This window comes from Staurois parvus, unplaced genomic scaffold (genome assembly GCF_062004578.1).
Source record: "Staurois parvus isolate SC_StPar_1 unplaced genomic scaffold, SC_StPar_1.0 ptg000316l, whole genome shotgun sequence".
Taxonomy (NCBI): domain Eukaryota; kingdom Metazoa; phylum Chordata; class Amphibia; order Anura; family Ranidae; genus Staurois; species Staurois parvus.
In genome coordinates this window covers 4288510-4304801 of record NW_028318112.1, presented here as the reverse complement: position 1 = coordinate 4304801, position 16292 = coordinate 4288510, and the positions used below count along the sequence as shown (strand labels likewise).

Below are 16292 nucleotides of genomic sequence, written 5' to 3'. Positions count from 1 at the left end.
GGCTGTTCACAGGGAGTTGGCCTGTTTTCAGGTAATTTCTTCCCCGCACTATTCAGTGGTTTTGGGGTATCCCTGGTTCCAGAGGCACAATCCAACCTTTAATTGGCGAACGGCCAAGATTCTCTCGTGGTCTCCACAGTGTAGGGCCGGGTGCATCCGTGGGCCGGTTAAGGTGTTGTGTGCCTCCTCGGACTCTGCGTTGCCCACCGACAATGGGGAGTAACTGGACGTGTTTGATAAGGTACACGCTGGTACCCTACCTACTCATCGTCCTTACGACTGCGCCATATCCTTGCAACCCGGTGCCACTCCTCCGCGTGGCAGGGTGTATCCTCTCGGTTGCAGAGAATAAGGCCATGGAGGATGCGCTTTCCCGGGGGCCACATTCGTAGGTCTACTTCCCCAGCAGAAGCGGGCTTTTTCTTCGTAAAGAAGAAGGGTGGTGAATTGAGGCCTTGCATCGATTATAGGGGCCTCAATCGAATCACCATTAAGAATGCCTACCCAATTCCATTGATTACTGAGTTGTTCGACTGCCTTAAGGGAGCAAGTCTTTACCAAACTCGACCTTAGGGCGGCGTACAACCTCGTACGGATCAAACAGGGGGATGAGTGGAAGACCGCGTTTAACACCAGAACCGGTCACTATGAATACCTGGTGATGCCCTTCGGGTTGTGTAACGCGCCCGCGGTTTTTCAGGAATTCATAAATGATGTCCTTCGTGACTTGTTGCAGCAGTGCGTGGTGGTTTACTTGAATTACATCCTGGTTTACTCTGCCTCCATGGAGTCCCATATCCAGGATGTCAAGCGGGTGCTGCAACGATTACGTGAGAACAAACTTTTTTGTAAGCTCGAGAAGTGTGAATTCCATCGATCCCAAGTTGCCTTTTTGGGCTACATCATTTCTGCGGAGGGATTCTCCATGGACCCTCAGAAGGTTGTGGCGGTTCTGCAGTGGCCTCGTCCCAATGGTCTTCGGCCCATTCAGCGCTTTTTGGGTTTCGCCAACTACTATCGGAAGTTCATCAGGAACTTCTCCACGCGGGCAAAGCCTCTCTCAGATCTAACCAAGAAGGGCAGTAATCCTCACGAGTGGCCATCCAAGGCCATCGTAGCTTTCGAGGCTCTGAAATCCCCCTTCGCTTCGGCTCCGATACTGTCTCATCCTAATCCTGGATTGACCTTCGTCCTCGAGGTTGATGCATCCGAAACGGGAGTAGGTGCTCTCCTGTCTCAACGTCGGTCGCCCGATGGACCCATACTTCCCTGTGGGTTCTACTCCAGGAAACTTTCCTCTGCAGAGTGCAACTACCAGATTGGAGATAGGGAGCTGTTGACCATCATTCTGGCTCTCAAGGAGGCACCTGCTCGAGGGCTCCACGGTTCCGGTCCTCATTCTTACCGATCATAAGAACCTGACTTATCTTTCGGAGGCCAAGAGATTGACACCCCGTCAGGCCAGATGGGCCGCGTTTAAACTATGTGGTCTCCTATTTGCCTGGTTCCAAGAATGTCAGGGCTGATGCATTATTGCAGCAATACTCTGAGTTGTCCAGGGAGGACTCTGAGCCAACCTCAGTCATACCTCCGGATCAGATCCTGGCTGCCATTCGCACCAGTCTGACTTGGGGAGCAGATCTTGGCGGCTCAAACTGACGCTCCTCCTGAGAGACCGGAGGGTAGATGTTTCGTACCTGAGGGGTTGCGCACCCGCCTGTTGACTACCTACCATAACTCCAAAACTGCCGGGCATCCGGGGAGGAACCAGTTGTCTTGGGTCGTCTCTCGTTTATTCTGGTGGCCAACTCTCCGTGCCGACATCGCCTCTTATGTAGCGGCATATTCGATCTGTGCCCAGAATAAATCTCCACGGCATCTTCCATTGGGTCTTCTGCAACCCATTCCCAATGGGGAGCGTCCTTGGTCACACCTGGGCATGGACTTTATTGTAGACCTCCCTGTGTCTCGGGGTCATACGGCCATTCTCATGGTCGTCGATCGTTTTTCCAAAATGTGCCATTGCATTCCACTCAAGAAATTACCAACAGTGCAAGAACTGGCCACGGTTTTTTCCAGGGAGATTTTTCGCCTGCATGGGTTGCCCAAGGTGATTGTCTCGGACCGCGGGAGTCAGTTCGTGTCCAGGTTCTGGTGCGCCTTCTGCTCCCAGTTGGGCATTGGGCTCTCCTTCTCTTCAGCCTACCACCCGCAGTCCAATGGGGCTGCGGAGCGTTCCAACCAGGCCTTGAAACAATTCCTTCGTTGTTATATCTCGGACCATCAGGATGATTGGGCCGATCTCCTGCCTTGGGCAGAGTTTGCCAGGAACTCGGCTGTCAACTCCTCCTCCGGGATGTCTCCCTTCATGGCCAACTATGGGTTCCAACCTGCGGTATTACCTGAGAGGTTCTCACCACGGGACATTCCGGCTGTGGAGAACCATCTTGCTGCCCTGCGTTCTTCATGGGGTCAGATCCAGAAGTCCTTGAGGGACTCGGCACAGCGCCAGAAGTTCCAGGCTGATCGCAGACAGCTGCCCGCTCTACTCGCAACCTCAATCTGCGGGTGCCCGCACCTAAACTAGCCCCCCATTTTGTTGGTCCTTTTCGCATTCTCCGCAAGGTGAATCCGGTGGCCTATGCTCTTGCCCTTCCTCCTGGGATGCGGATCTCCAATGTCTTCCATGTATCCCTGTTGAAGCCTCTGGTCTGCAATTGCTTCACTGCCTCTCTGCCTCGGCCCCGTCCCATCCGGGTTTGACGGTCATGAGGAGTATGAGGTGAGCCGGATCCTGGACTCTCGATTGGTGCGCGGTGCAGTTCCTGGTTCATTGGCGCGGTTATGGTCCCGAGGAGTGTTCCTGGGTTCCTTCCGCGGATGTCCATGCCCCTGCCCTCCTCCGCGCTGTGATTGCCAACAAGGGATTTTCCACCAAGTACTAAGTCATGTTTTGTGAAAGGGATCAAATACTTATTTCTCTCATGAACATGCAAAACAGTGCATAATTTGTTAGACATGCATTTCTTTTGAATTTTTTGTTGCTATTCTGTCTCTGTGTTACAATACACCTACCATTCGACTTTTAGACTTATCATTTCTTTGTGAGTGGGCAAATATTCAAAATCAGCAGGGGATCAACTACTTATTTCCTTCACTGTATAGTGCTTGCTGTACAGTGTAAAAACTGCTTGCAGCATCTTTGGGGCATGTTCAGTGAGTTACAAAAAAAACACTCCAAAAATGCCTCTTCCCATTGAAATCAATGGAAACACCTGCAAAATGCCTGAAAAGTGCCTAAAAATGCCTCTGGGAAGCTTTTCGGTGCAGTTTTTAAGTCACGTGTCCTGTAAAAACGCTTAGAAAGCGTGGCAAAAGTGCTGTAAAAACGCCTATGTGTTTTTGCGATGGATCAGTGTGAAAGTAGCCTTAATGATCTGTTGAATGTTTACCACTAAAATGATTATTCAATATTTTGTTTTACCTCCTGCTTGTCGTGGCTACATTTTTCACACACTGCTGGTGAAGAATAGTGATGAAATACAGATCCAGATAAATTGTCAATAATCATCAGTTCCCCTTCGAATGTGTCCTTAATTATCAATGAAACGCTGTCAAGCCACAGGTTCTCCTAAAAAAAACAAACAACACACACATGTAGTGGTATAAATGATTTGTTGTCTCAAAAAGCTAGCCATACACTGATCAAAATTTGTTCTGTGGGTGGCCCTGTTGGCATCACCTGGCTTGACAAAAGCTGATTTTACGGTGGACTTCACAGATCTATATTAAAACCACTACAGAACTCTCCTCATAGAGTAAAAATTTGATAGCAGTTGCTAAGCAGCAATGCTGGTTCTAACATAGATCTTTGAAGTCACTGCTTTCTCTAAATCAATCAAATCTTTCATTCGGTTTTGATCTGGTGCTCGTTTCTGTATTTCTATAATTTGATTTACCCATCTATGGACTTTACAAAAAAATATATATATTTAAAGATCCAAGGTTTCCCAAAAACGCCCAGGGCTCAAAGGCACACTATAAAGAAAATATAAATGTATCAACAAATGGAAATTATGAAGTACATCATCCAACCAATTTGTTTCCACTAAACTATTACTTTGGTATTAAACAGTGAAAAACATGTCCATGTTGCAGCATCATGTTTATGAACAGTGTCCAAATGAATACATAAATCAGTTCCACCATACTGCAGTCTGACTTGATAAGTTGAAGAAAGAATTTTTTTCCCTAGACAGTGAAAAAAATTGGCAGCAGTCTCAGTGGAATTTTGTTTTGCATTGCTGTAAATAAGATCAACAATATTAGAAGAGTATTGGAATTAAACAGGTTGAACTTAATGAACTGTGATCGTTTTGCATAACACCTTCTGTTTTATGGTATCTTAAGAACAAAAGTATTCTATTACCTAGTAAATTATTTTGACAAGGCAGCAGCAGTATTTTAAATTATGCCCTTTGTGTCTGCTTGTCTTTGGTGTCTCTGTGTGACCCTCATTGGCCATGTGTGAATAAATGCAGCTGCACCTGTGGGTATGGGGACTATACTACAGAATAACAAAATTCTCTGTCAGTTCAGATAACACATGGACATCACCTCCTTCTTTGCAGGCTATAGACAGAATTTTTATAATTAATTATCAAAGGAACAAATCATTCATTTGACTTATAGCAGCATGAACTCTAAACATGGGAATTCTCTCTAAATTTGCATTACTGTGCATTTATCAACAAGCCAGTATTTGTATTACTATTGGTTGCTGTGCAAGGAATTGCAATGTGCCACAATGAACAAGGATGAGGTAAGTAAACCATAAAATACAGCATATGGCATTAAAGCCATAATCTCAGGCTTGTGTATGTTTGAGGCTTATGTGAGCAGGAGATAATTAAAAAGGAAAAATTATATGTATATGTACATAGTATACTGTAGATACATTTTTTTTATCATACTTACACACATGTTACTGCCTATTACCTGAGCTGGAGAAAAACATCTTAAGCTACGGTGCCCTTCTGTAGCTGGTCTTCCTCCGTGTCCCCCATTATCCATAGCAGAAACAGGTGATGCCTGAGAACAGAGTCCATGAGCCAACTCCATCTCAATCTCAGCATCCAATTCTGCATCCTCTTGTGCTTCTTTATTGCTGTCATCAAGGTGCTTCATTAATACAGCAACCACCACATTTATTAGTACAAATTGAGCTGTGAGCACAAAGCTGACAAAATATAGAGGTGAAATGAATTGCAAGTTGCTCAAGCAGCTGCGGTCATCACTGGTGCAGTCACGTAGTGTATCCTGTTGGCATAAAATAACAGTATAATTCCTTAGTCTAAATCAAGGTATTACATGTACAAGAAACAATATATTAAAGTGATACAAAACCCAGGACCCTGCATTCACTATGGTGTCCTTTTATGACACAGAGAATAGCTGCGATTCAACAGATCTCAGCTATTCTCTGGTCATTCACAGTTTATAACACTTAGGAGATCCTGTCAGCCCTTCTCTGGAGATCTGTGTTCTCCGTCCAGATTCTCCAGCCCAGAGCTGGAGAATCAGAGGGACCGAAAACTAAGCAGAGATAATTTACCTCTGCTTAGTAAACTGGTCTTTTACTATAATCTGGAGAGATTATAGTAAAATGAGCCGTTTTTCAGAGTTTGTAGACCGTTATCCAGCGTTTGGAAGCCGTTCTCCCTTCGTTCGGAGAACTGCTTCATAAACTGCATTCACAGGAGAACTTTGTTCTCCGAGAATGCCGGAGAACTGAGCAGCGATCTATTACCTCTGGTTCACAAACGGACACCATTATCTGGTCTTCCACAGTACACACTACATGGGAATGTAATTATTTTAGTAAATATAAACTGCTAAATAACTTTTCTCATCAGCAATTAGAACAGTCTTATGACTTCAGCAGAGCACTGGTTAAAGCTTGTAGGAGGAGTTTTCTTTCTGCTCTAGGAGGCTGTGAAACCCTTGATTCTCTGTCTGGACAGTACTGATTGGCCCTGTGCTGATCAATTGCACTCTCCCAAGCAAAAAAAAACCTCTCTAGCTATACACACCAAACTAAGTATGTGCATGTGACTACGGATTCAGTGTGTATCAGGTGGTCATTTCAACAACAGGAGTGGCAGAGAAGAAAGGATCAAATAGCCATTTTACACAATGCAGAGGATGAACCCCTTAGGTTCCACAGTGAGTATAGCAAGCATGCTTTACTAAATATACAGACTGATTTTATGGTTGTGGGTTTAGTAACACTTTAACCAGTCGCCGCCCGGCCTATAGCCAGATGGCGGCCGGGTGAACAGCTCATCCCTCCGGGTGGACTCCATATGGCGTCCTTCCAGGCATGAGCATTGCGCCTGCCCGCAGGGCCGCACAGTGGTGCGATCTGTCACCGGTCGTGTACCTTGGACACGGCCGATGACAGATCTGTGTACCAGCCCCGTTGCCAGTACCATGTGACCTGCTGTGACCAATCACAGCAGGTCACATGACAGTTGTATACAATGGATGGCTTCAGGGGCGGACTGACCATTTGGAAACTCGGGGAATGTCCGAGGGCCCGGTGTCAGTAATGGGCCCCATGAGATGCCCCTGGTACCTTTTTCATAGGCTTTTTTGAGTTTGGGCAAGGACACAGGGGCCCCATGATCCCCTATTGTCCGGGGGCCCCATGGGTTGTCAGTCCGCCCCTGGATGGCTTCCTTTCATGCCATTCATTGTATACAAGTGTGTCTAGCTGTGAATGGTCACAGCGATCACATGCACAAGCTGTGCCAATCACAGCCCAGCTCTGTCATGTGATTAGCTGTGGCCAAATCACAGCTAAGCACAAAAAAAACCCTGAATGAATGGATGTCATTCAGGTAAATGCTTGCTTATAGCAAAGAAATTCTTTGCTATAAGCAAATTGTGTAAAAAAAAAAAATACTGATCACTTCCCCAAAGTAATACAATGTTACTATGGTAACATTATACTACTTTGGTCATAGTGAAATATTTAAAAAAAAATCTTAAAAAAAGAGAAAAACAATGTAATAAAAAATTATTTTAAAAATATCTTTTTTTTTTCATACTGTCACCAGTCAGTGTCCCTGATCCCCACCATGCCAGTTATATGATGACACTGTACTGCACTGGTGACAGTATGTAAAAAAAATATTGAAAATCATTTTTTTAATTTGTTCATTTCTGAAAATTATGACAAAAAAATTACAACTTCAAAAAACTCGCCATGCCTCTTATGAAATACGTTGGACTGTCTACTTTGCAAAAAGGGGTCATGTTCTGACATTCTTGGACCTCAAGAAATTAGATTGGCCGTCAGTACTCTATAACTTTCCTACAGACTAAATAATACATCCTAATTTGGGTTATTTTCACCAAAGAAATGTAGTTGAATACATTTAGACCTAAATTTATGAATAACAATTATTTATTTGCAAACTTTTATAACAGAAACAAAGAAAAACGTGTTTTTTTTTCAAAATTTTTGGTCTTTTTTTGTTAATTTAGCAAAAAATAAAAACCCCAGTGGTGATTAAATACCACCAAAAGAAAGCTCTAGTTGTGTGAAGAAAATAACATTTTAGTTTGGGTACAATATTGCATGACCGCGCAATTGTCATTCAAAGTGTGAGAGCGCTGAAACCTGAAAATTGGCCTGGGCAGGAAGGGGGTAAAAGTGCCCGGTATGGAAGTGGTTAATCAATTAAGCTGTTTTCTCCTTATGTACATATTGTATGTATAGCATTTAAATGCTTTAACTTTTCTATTTCATCCAGTGTTGGGTATAAAAAAGGTGCTATTGTAGATAAAAAGTATACAATTTATAATTTGTCCCTATTTTAATAAAAATTAAAGTGGTTGTAAACCTAAATATTAAAAATTAACTTTTTGCTTTAAATGAATACATTTTAATGTAAACATATATACAATTGTGAGTGTACCTCAGAAAAAAAAACAGGATCTGTGCTAATCAGGAGAAAGCTGGTAGGAAGTTAATAATAAAAATCCTAGGAATCCTGCACTCTAAAGTGGCAATGTGGACCAGGAAACATTCTCATGTAAACCTCTGTAAACAGCAATTCACAAGCTTTGCGCTGTGAATAGAGCAGGACAATATTCAGCTGTCAGCAGACTTACCTAGATAACGAAAGCATTACTGAAGTGATGCCGATCTATGTCATAAATCACTGGTGCTGAGTTCTCAATCTTGTGATGGCACAGATCAGCAAGAATAGGAAACCCGTTGCCCCACCCCTTTGTATTGTATTACATGGAGGCTCATGCAAGTCTCAGCTTCAGCACAGCCTGTCACTCACAGGAGAAGGGGAGTGGCAACACCATTTTTCTGCTTGTGTCGGATTTATTATGTTCAGAAGAGCTTAAACGCTTAGTAAAGGTAAAATCTATTCAACTGTAAGATTATATTGCTTTGTGTTTTTTTTTTTTTTTTTTACAACCATTTTAACTATCACAACTAAGAAATTCTAAAAAAGCAGTTTAAGGTGATCCTCCAAAATATATTTATTATTGCAGCGTCAAAACACCCCAAACACATATTATACCTTTTTTTGATGAGTAACTCATCAAAAAAAGGGGCTGTCATGCACGTTAAAACACTGCAACATATAAATGTTCAACTCCTTAGGCCCCTTTCATATGGAACGGAGTCCACTCTGACCAGCAGGGGAATTGTGATTAGATCTCTTGCTGATTGGAGCCAAGAGAGACAGATGTCACATCCATACCCACACTCAGTTTATGCAGAGTACACAGGCAGACCCCGCTGAGCTATATGGGTGGCCAGATGTAAACAGACTCTGCTGTGCATTTACATCAGGCTTCCTTCGATCCGGTCTGTCAGGAAGGACACAGTCCTTTTCCGTTTTTTTTTTCCTTTTTTTACCAGACCTAGACGGACCCAGAGGTTGCTGAATGTAAATGGACATACATTTGTATACACTCACCTATCCATAGGGTTATATGAACCTTCTGATCAGGTCCACCTGAATAACTGACAGGCATGCCTGATTGGAATAACCCTGTGAAAGGGACCTTATAGTACAAAAAGATAATTTATTCCTATTTAAACATATTTTTATGCAAAAACGCAATCAAAATATTTCCCTTTTAATCCTATAGGACTCTTCATACCAGGTACAGTGCTTTTCAAAAGGTCCTGAATGCTGCATCTTTGGTGCACTTTTCAAAACCACACCAAAAACCCAGCTTCCCATTGAAATAAATGTAAAACATGTCAAAAACATGTAAAAAAAAAAAAGCAGTTTCATTTTTGGTGCATTTTTTGATTCACATATCCATGTCTCAGATGCATGCCAACCAGAAAACGCACTGGGAATGCACAAAAAGTTATATTTTTTTCAGTATAGTAGTGTAAAAGCACCCTAACACTACTGAACATCATTTACAAACACTGTTCAATAGTTTAGTTTTTGACAGCAGCAGCTACAGATAGCTGCTGTATTACTCAGCAAGACCTTACTGTAAAAATGAATTCAAGTTTTTTTATGCTGTGATGATCACTGAGTGGAAAGAATGAGCTTGGCACATCAGAAATCTTGGCTTACATCCCCCTGCCACTGAAACAGTTTAGCACATACAAAAAATGTTTTTAAAACAATGGTGTTGTGACCTGTCTCGAAGTGATAATTATACAGTAGCTATAAATATTAAAATACTGCAAAACTAAGGTAACCGAATCAATCACTTTAGTTTGAAAGCAAATCATCACACATGGCAATTAAATGTTGAAAGGCATGGCAATAATTTGATTTCACTTTTCAGCACTTTATCATTGTCAGGGTAATGGTATGGTTTGCTCAGTTTCGCTTCACTTAGAAGTGGTATGGTAGACAAATAACTAAATCCACAGTTGCAATATTAAAACGTAAACTGTCTAACCATTTGACAATTACATTTTCTGAGCTACTTTTCTAATCCAAGTATTCCTACCAGACTACGCTGCCAGGATCAGACTTCAGTTTCCTCTACTGCAAATAAAGCGCAATAAAGAGGTCAGCATTGTGAATTTTATTTTGTTGGCCAGCTTCCTCTGAAAAATGCCTGATTGGCTTCAGTGATATCCATTTTCTTCAAAGTTTGAATCATGCTTTGCAGGGAACTTCAAGAACTCATATAAAGATACTATGTAAAAATAAATTTTAGTCTTTTTAATGAGTGGGCTAAATAGAGTTTATTTAAATCACATTACTTTAAGCATAAGCACTTTGCCATCTTAAATAAATGCTAGACTACATTGAAGGCATTATAAGACTTCCTTATTACACCTTGTGTTTTTCACTGGCACAAAATGTACATTGACCTTGACACTTAATGAGGTCATTTTTTGCACAGTCTATAACAGAGTAAATCTTCACATTGCTCTGTCAGCAGGTTCTGTTTTTGCTCAAACATGAGGCATTCAATTGGCACTACACAGGTTAATAAGGGGAGAGAGCAAACAGGCACACCGGCATCATGGTGTAGTAATAAAAACAAACACTTTAGTAAAAAAAAATAATAAGTTGCACTCACAAGAGCAAGTAGGAGCAATCATATGCTAATGAACTGGCTAATTTAAGGGTTCATTGACTGTGAGCTCCTTGAGTGACATTGGCAGCAGGCGGAGGAGGACATTCTCTGTGATTCCCAATGAAAGATGAAAGAGTTCTAACTTCTACACAGCGATAGCCAGCGCTATACACCATCTATTTAGCTGTCACCTGTTGGCTTCCCTCCTGGTCAAACGCTAAGTCATGGTGCTGTGAATCTTGTCACTTCCACCTGTATCCCACTTGCTCTTATGAGTGCAATGTATATATTTTTTTTAAATGTGTGTGTTTTTACTACTACACCAATGGTGGACCTTGCACCTGTTTGCTCTCTCCCCTTGTGTGAATTGTAGATGGAGTATCCACTCCTGATTTGTGGGTTGCAGCACCCACCTGTCAGCGTAGAATTTATTTGTATAGTGTTGGATATCCACTCAACAGATTCCATTTATGTATTGACTGTATATTCATTTGTGGTATTACTTTTCATTTTTGAGATTAGGTGGTATATTGCTACTTTGACATCACATATTAACCATTTGGTATCATCATTTTGTTTTTCACCTAACCATTCAGGGGCTGCTTTGTAGTGGATCTCTACTGGGTAAACATTTCAAAACATTTCTTTGTGTCACTACACATGTTAATGCATAACCTCTGTCCGTAGTCTTATAATTGACATTTCTTGTGTAGAAACTACATATCCCACAATCCCTGGGTCTCTCAGTCTAGTCTTCTGAAGGTTAGGGCTACATAGTAATTCGATCTCACACAAATACAAGCAGGCAGAGCAATGGAAAAAAAAAACAGCTGTGTTTCAACACATTAGCAATTCTACATTTCTTATGCAATATTGGAGGTATTGGTTGAATGCTGTGTGACCCAAGTCAAGAAGTTGCCTGCCCCTTTAACAAATAGAGATAATCTAAGTAAATGAATGTATGGAGATAGGGGAATTGATCAGCCATGACAGTACAAGCTGCAACCACACTTACCCATCACTACAAGGTAAAGAAAACAAACAACACGGGGAATATAACTGCACTAATACCTAAATAAAACAACAAAAACATTTGAAAGTGTACAATGCCTTTAAGTAAAATTAGCCCTTAACTAGAAATGGGGGATCATGTAGTTTTGAGGCAAAAGCCTGAGAAATGATTTAGGGAACTCTTCTATAAATGGTCACACTGATGTATGGGATGAGGAACAGAGAGTAAGTATTTTCAAGGGGAGCAAGATCAACTTTAGGAGCACTTCAGAATGGATTGAAGTCAGAAAGAAGAAATTAAGTACAATGTGCTCATTAAGGTGGATCAAGAATGCAGCTTTTGTCAAAAGATAAGGCTTGGTATTAGGACCACTAATTCTGTGACAAAAGGCCACCTTGCAAGACAAGATTGCTAGCTCCAACACTCTGCTTGGTGATGACTACAAAGAAAGTCACTTTCTGAGACAATATCAGAAAGGGACTCTTCCAAACTGGTTCCAAAGGAGACTACTGAACAAGAGAATGGGGGGGGGGGGGTGTAGCAGGGGAGCTATATGGGGGTAATACGGGGAGCTATATAAATAGCCCCCTGAACAAAAGAGTTGTTATCCTGGGGCCATAGAGGCTGATATTTGTGCTTTGATGGTACTCTGAGCCAAATACTAATCTAGGCCTGACAGGAGAAAACTAGGAACTTGGCTGACTGAATAAGGTCAAGGGTTTGGACCCTAAGAATTCTCACTACTGTACAAAAAAAACCCTTCATAATGTGGTTATAAATTTACAAAAGCATAGTTTAAAGCTCCGCAGCATGGTAGAAATCAGTAACTTTGGTTTCAATTGCCATGCCATAAAAGTCAATAATCAAATAGTAAAATGTAGGATCGGGCCCTGGAATTGAAGATCTAATTCATGTGGAAGCATCCACAGGGTGTCTGCAACCAGACAAAAAATATTTGATTACTGGGCCCACCTTGGCCAGCCCAGAGCTGACAGAAATGCCTTCCAGCTTTAAGAAAAGAAATGCATACATCAGGAAGAAATACATCCAGATAGCATCAACAGCCTTTGCTGACCACAATTCTCTATTCCTTGGATGTGGACCATCAATAGGCAGGAATTAAAAATTCCGTCCACAAAAGAGTGTATTCCACTCCTCAAGCTGTGGCCATCCTGTTAGTTCATATATTATTATTATTATACAGGATTTATAGCAGCAACAGTTTGCACAGCGCGTTGCAAAATTAGGTCACTACCATGGCATTATTGGACTAGACCAGGGGTAGGCAACCTTTCAGAGTTTGAAATCTACCTAGAAAGCATGAAGGAAATCAAAGATCCCTGGGGAGGAGGGTGTATACTAGGTGGTGCCCTTTAAAAAAAAAATCAAACTCCCAATAAAAAGACAGCATGAAGAACTGCATGTGTAATAGTAGTGTACTCTGCATCCCTTCACATCACCCCCGCCCACAGTAGAGTCCTCTGCCCTCCTTCACATCACCCTCCTACTGTAGTGTCCTGCCCCAAATAGCAGTGTCCTCTCCCCAGTAGTGTCCTATTCCTCCCCCAAAGTGTCCTCTACTCCCCTTCACATCACCCTTCCCCCCACACTGTAGTGTACTCTGCCCTTCTCCCCACAGTAGTGTCTTGTACTCCCCAACACAGTGCCCTCTGCTTCCCTTCACATCGTCCTCCCACTGTAGTGTCCTCTTCCCCCCATAGCAGTGTCCTCTTCCCCCTCCCCCCACAGTAGTGTTTTATACCTCCCCAAGGCAGTGTCCTCTGCCCCTTCACATCATCCTCCCACTGTAATGTCCTCTGCCCCCCCCCCCCCACACACACACAGTAGTGTCCTGTACCTCCCAACGCAGTGTCCTCTGCCCCCTTCACATCACCCCACCTCCACTGTAGTGTCCTGTACCCCCATAGCAGTGTCCTCTGCCCCCTCCCCCAGTAGTGTCCTGTACCCCTCTAAATGTCTTCTGACTCACTTCACATCAACCCCCCACTGCAGTGTCCTCTTGCCCCTTCCCTCCCCCCATTAGTGTCCTGTACCCCCCAAAACAGTATCCTCTTCCACCTCTCCATAGCAGAGTCCTCTGCCCCTGAAAACAGTGTCCTCTGCATCTGCATCCCCCAAAGCAGTGTCCTTTGTCCATTTCTCATTACAATCCCCTCCCCCAACTGTAGTGTCCTCTGTTCGCTCTCCAACAGTGTCTCCTCTGTCTCTTCCACATCATCCTCTCCCCCCCACCACCCCACATACACACAGCACTGTGTAGGCATCACTTCCTACCTGCCAGCATGTGTACAGCAGAGCAGAGATCAGGAGACAGCATGTGTAAGAGGTGTAGAAAATAGGCAGCCCCATAAAGTTAAAATCCAAAGCCTAATGCCTTATATAACAGTAATCTATCTTTGTCAATAGAAGATACTAGTAATTGCATTTTTATTGTATCATCACAAGAGGGCAGAACTACTTCCTGTTATAATAGGAGGACACAGAAGGGGGAATTAAAAGTCTAACACTTTGTTTCTGGCAGGACAGTAATTACAGTGAACTTATCTATACTCCCTTGGCCTCAGAGATTCCACTCTCTCCTGGCTCTCCTCCTATCTATCCCAGCGCTCCTTCAGTGTTACCTATAACGCTGCCACCTCCCCCTCTCTCCCCCTCTCTGTTGGGGTCCCCCAAGGCTCTGTCCTCGGGCCCCTTCTCTTCTCCATCTACACCTCCTCCCTTGACCAACTGATACACTCTCATGGCGTCAACTACCACCTCTACGCTGCTGACACGCAAATCTACCTCTCTATCCCTCACCTCACCCCTACAGTCTCTGCCCGAATCACCTGCCTACTGAACGACATATCAGACTGGATGTCACTCCACTTCCTCAAATTAAACCTTTCCAAAACCGAGCTCCAAGTTTTCCCCCCCAGCCCGCGCCCCCCCCCCCCAACCTCTCCATCACGACCAATAATGCCACCATCAGTCCCACCCCGCAAGCCAAAGTTCTAGGTGTCACTCTAGACTCCAATCTGTCCTTCCAGCCCCAAACTCATGCAGGCTCCACCTCCGCAACATCTCCAAAATACGTTCGTTCCTAACCCCAGCAACTACTAAACAACTCATTCACTCCCTCATTATATCACGGCTCGACTACTGCATCTCCCTCCTCACCGGCTTACCTCATCACAGACTATCCCCGCTTCAGTCTATCCTGAACTCTGCGGCCAGATTCATCCACCTTACCAACCGCTCCGTATCCGCCACCCCCCTCTGTCATTCCCTCCACTGGCTTCCGATTGCCCAATGCATAGAATTCAAACTACTAACATTGACGTACAAAGCTATTCATAATACTGCCCCAAACTACCTCACCGACCTGATATCCAAATACCACCCAACACGTACTCTTCGCTCCTCACGAGACCTACTCTCTAGCTCCCTGGTCTCTTCCTCCCATGCCCGACTCCAGGACTTCTCCAGGTCTTCTCCAATCCTCTGGAACTCACTACCCCAATCCATCAAACTGTCACCTACCCTCCTAACATTTAGGCGCACCCTGAAAACCCTGAAAACAAATGCTTCTGTCCCATGGGAAAATAACTGTTGGTTACTTGTAACTGATTTCAAGGTCTGAGAAATCTCACGTTCACAGCCTTGACAAGTATCCAGTGAAATCCTATTGTATGGTTTTCTTTGTTACAATATAAGAAGAAGAATCTACGAATAAAGATTCAGATTGTCTTCTGGAAACCTTTGTGTGTGCATGCTAATTCTTCCTTCCAGAACACAGTCTCTTGGATCCAACAGGGGGCGGAACCTACCAGTGATCATTAGAAGCACAAATCCCTTTCAACATGTGCCCTGGTGGTCATTAAATGCCGCTGTTACTATTATGCAATCAGACTACTCGCAGCATGAATGTGAATATATATTGCAGGTATGCGATTTGGCGCTAAGATACAGGAAATGTGATTTCTCTATTGTAATACCCTATTGTTATGCAGAATAGGTTCATAGCATATCTGCAGAGGTCTAGATATTCAGTATTGTGATTAAAGATGTTTATTAATGCATATGAAAATACTTATTAATGTATATGGAAATGTTTAGTAATGTATAGAGGACAGTGATTACAGTGAACATATCCAGTCACATGTATTTAAGAGCTTTCTGTATTTATTACAGCTGTTCCTAATAAAGAACCTCTTTTTTTCACCCGACTCATCCTTTGCACAGTGGAATTATTTACCGTATGTGCAACACATAGTGCTGGGAGGAAGGCGGGAGCTGCTGGAGTTTACATTTCATAAAAACAAGCTGGTGATTGGTTGCCAGGACCATTTAGTAACCAATCACGGAGGAGGCTCCTGCCTCTGCCCTCCATCCAGAACTATGCTGCCTCCTGCTTTCTACTGTGCAATGCACATAAGAGCAGCTGAGGCTGGGGGCAGACAGAGCCGTGGTCCTGATCCACCTATTTGCTCCCCATGGTCGACCAACAGCTTGTCAACCCCCAGACTAGACTCTTACATGTGGGCTTACCAGATGGTTTAAGCACTGCAGAAAGGACAGCTGAGTGGCTTGCATGAAGGCTGACAGATGTTTCCCCACTTGAAGAAGTAGTGATGCCCTGCCATTGTGCATATTATTATTATTATTATTATTATTATACAGTATT

General features: G+C 43.2%; 1 protein-coding gene across 3 annotated transcripts in view; it reads right to left on the bottom strand.

Moving 5' to 3' along the window:
* The window catches only part of CACNA1I (calcium voltage-gated channel subunit alpha1 I), a 1904325-nt gene that overhangs the window by 215088 nt on the left and 1672945 nt on the right, over positions 1–16292 (bottom strand). For all 3 annotated transcript variants that reach the window (XM_089683626.1, XM_089683627.1, XM_089683628.1), the window contains exons 30-31: positions 4999–5319; positions 3485–3631 (exon numbers count right to left, since the gene is read on the bottom strand). In XM_089683626.1, coding sequence (XP_089539752.1) covers positions 3485–3631; positions 4999–5319 — 468 coding nt within the window. The remainder of the gene's footprint in view (positions 1–3484; positions 3632–4998; positions 5320–16292) is intronic.